Raw genomic sequence first — 3,042 nt, 5'->3', positions numbered from 1 at the left:
CGCATTCTCCAAATGTGTTGAAATATCGGGCCATTAAAAAACCATTGTACAGCGTAGAGGAGGAGGAAAAGGTCTGATTTTCAGCAAACGCAATTTCCAACCCTTCCGCAAATGAACCCATCGCATGCCAGGCACTGTTTGCAAAATTAGTTTAAGGAGAAACGAAGTGGTGGCGTGCTTTCTTCCATTCGGCGCCCATCGAAACCGTTTTGAACGCAAATTTTTCCAATTAACCGAACAAAAAGTGGACCTTTCCAACGGTTCGACGTCACTTATTTGGTTGTTAAGCCAAATCCGTCCAGTCATTCCATCCAACGTTTGTGTGTGTGATTCGCCAACAAATGAAACACGTGAAGACAACTTTACAAATTTATTTGATTATTTTTCTGTTTTGATGTTCGATATAAGTATGACAAAATAACAAAAGTTAACAGTAATATAGCTATGGAAAAATGCGCATTTTACACATTAGAATCAGAAGATGCTGGGGTTAGTGGGTTCAACAGATGCAGCAATTCGCGTTGGAAATTGGCTGCATCGGTTGGGCTCCCCTAACCATGTCTAACATGGACTACTAATCTAACTTAACAAGTGAAAACTACTGCTTGAGTGCCGGGCTGTTTTTGATTTTAGTTCGGGTTTTGATTGGAGATTTTGTGTAGATTTCCGATCTTCATTAGCAGTTTCCTGTTTTGGGCTGCGGATTAATAGCTGATTTTTAACCGCGTTTGCTTTCACAATCGGGGCAAGTTCGGGTAATAAACCCGAGGGAAAATAAAGCAGCTTTGGCCTTGAGGTTTGCGTTGTAATAATCAAAATCCATTACGCCGTTATAAAATTATATGGCCCGCCCATCACGCGATTATTTAAGTAATTTAGTTGCCGGCTAAGAGCCTTAATTGCCCCGCATAGGCACACGATATGTACTCGTGCAGACGCAGTGCTGCATTAGTTGGGCCGATTTTTTTGCTTGCTCTTTGGGAGAATTGAGACATTTTTCCGGTGGATTCCAGCAAATTTCGAAGAAAACGGCAAGTAAAACAAAGCAGCACCAGTCTGGGTATTACAAAGCGAAAACTGGGTCCGTTCTTTGAATTCAAATGAGAGAGAATGCATTATTTTGCGCGCTCGACGACGAACTCTTTTGCTTTCTGCCCTTTGACGGAAAATAAAATACAATTGTGTTTTATTCCGGATTTGGAGCAAGGAGGATTTATGGGCTTTCGGCGGCGCAAGAAAATAAGTAATTGAAAAATTTATCGGAGCCAGTGTGGTCGCAGGGCTTTGCAAGCAAGCAAACAGGCAGGCAGGCAGGCAAACAAACAAAGTACATTAATTACATTAGCTGGCTGGGCCGACTATACACAACTTCCATTTGAGATTACAGGGGGCCTAAACTTAGGGGGCATATACATAGTAGAAACACCTAAAAAACACACCAACCTTTTGCCATATCGCGCTTAATTAAAACACTGCCAGCTTATTCACGTCCTTTGCTCCTTAGTCATCCCGACGTGTTGACAATTATTTCATTACGTTATCTAGAAGTAGAAATAATTACAATTAATAGAAAATTTTACTCATTTTTACACAATGCATAGAAGCGAATAAACTGGCATTGATTCAACCTGTGCTTTTCTTGTCAATTAGTTTAGAACTTTCATTCATTATACCTGCGTGTGAGTGTTGCTGTGGGGCGTCTCGTTATCAGTTGGCGGCCCTATTTGATTGGCTGGCGTGTAATACTGAAAAAAACACCAATTAATGTTCTCCAAATCTTTCATTGCGTCGGATTCTGGGGCGTGTTTCAAGCTGAATTAGGCTAGAGGAAAAAACCACTCAATTTTTTGAGGAACACCGCTCTAGACGTGTGCCTTGCTTTGAGTACAGGGTCATAATTTCTCTATCAAATAGTCCTCTTGGAATGGTTCTAGCTGCTCTGGATTTAGAGTTATTCGATTTTTAAGGGGCTAGTGTCGCGTTGATTAGAAAATTAGCGAAAACTCTCTCAGTAAGTATGATCGCAATTTGAACTTTCTAGCCCTAATAGAGGCGCAGTTGCTCTATTAACTTGTGATTTTGGGCGTCGCTAACTTTTCTAGCTCAGAGGCAGTAAACTGACAATAGTTTGGGCCATTTGACTCTAATGAAAATCCTTCACTGCACTGCTTGTTCCAACCCTTAATTTCTCAGGCCTGAAAAGAGGCAGTCACTTGAGGGTTTTTGCCTCGCAAGAAGGAAATTTGATTCAATCACAACAGTCACAAAAATCTTAGATCGGACTGTTTAGGCAAAAATGCCCCGAAACAGAAACTCAGTACGACTAGAAGAGTTTCAGGCCAGAAAGGGAAAGGCCTGTTCTAGAGATCGTGAGAATTTCGAATTCATGTCAACATCAGTGAGTTTTTACGAATTTTCAATATTTAACTCGGAAATGAGTTCAAAATTCCACAATTTAGGTGCTGCTAATTTAAAAAATTATTACTCAGAAATAAAACTTCTGCTATTTCAAGAGCTTAGCACCAGGTAGGGAAAAGTGCAGCGTATGCCAACACCACGCTGCTTAGCTCGACACCAAAAAACTCACTAAAAACGACTGCGACTTGCAGAGTTCCTTACGAAATAGAGAAAAATGTGTTCTAGGAATGCTGAAAGTTTCGAATTGCGCCCATCATTAGCGATTTTTTTACAAATTTTCAAAGTTAAGTGAAAAAATTAGTTCGCTATTGTAATAAAGCGCGGCTTCGGACAAAAATCGCCCAGACAAATTTCGGCTGCGACTGGTCGAGTTCGGTACCAGACAAAGAGAAGGGAAATATATTCTGAAAATGTTGAGTTTCGAAATCTCGCCACCATCAGCAATTTTTTTACAATCTAATGAGAAAATTGTGTTGTGTTACAATAGTTCGCTAATGCAACAAAGCGCTGTTCAGGAAAAATAATAATTTCGAGTGAACAAAAAACGTCTGCTTCTTGGAAAGTTCAGTGCCAGATAGGGAACAATGCGCTCTAGAAATGCTGGAAGTTTTGAATTTCTGGCGC

The 3,042-nt window shown here is 40.5% G+C and overlaps 1 protein-coding gene across 1 annotated transcript; it reads right to left on the bottom strand.

Moving 5' to 3' along the window:
* Nucleotides 1–355: 355 nt before the first annotated feature.
* On the bottom strand, nucleotides 356–1,745 carry LOC125502408 (glutamate receptor 4-like; the record flags this gene model as incomplete). Its single annotated transcript, XM_048669577.1, is given in 2 exon segments — nucleotides 356–1,541; nucleotides 1,674–1,745. Coding segments are annotated over 2 exon segments (81 nt in total), but the record flags the coding sequence as incomplete, so codon positions are not given.
* Nucleotides 1,746–3,042: the final 1,297 nt, after the last annotated feature.

This window comes from Dendroctonus ponderosae, unplaced genomic scaffold, assembly GCF_020466585.1.
Source record: "Dendroctonus ponderosae isolate FM_Combo_2020 unplaced genomic scaffold, Dpon_F_20191213v2 Dpon_F_20191213_898, whole genome shotgun sequence".
NCBI lineage: Eukaryota > Metazoa > Arthropoda > Insecta > Coleoptera > Curculionidae > Dendroctonus > Dendroctonus ponderosae.
The sequence above is the reverse complement of the archived record's forward strand: the minus strand, read 5'-3'. Positions and strand labels throughout refer to the sequence as shown.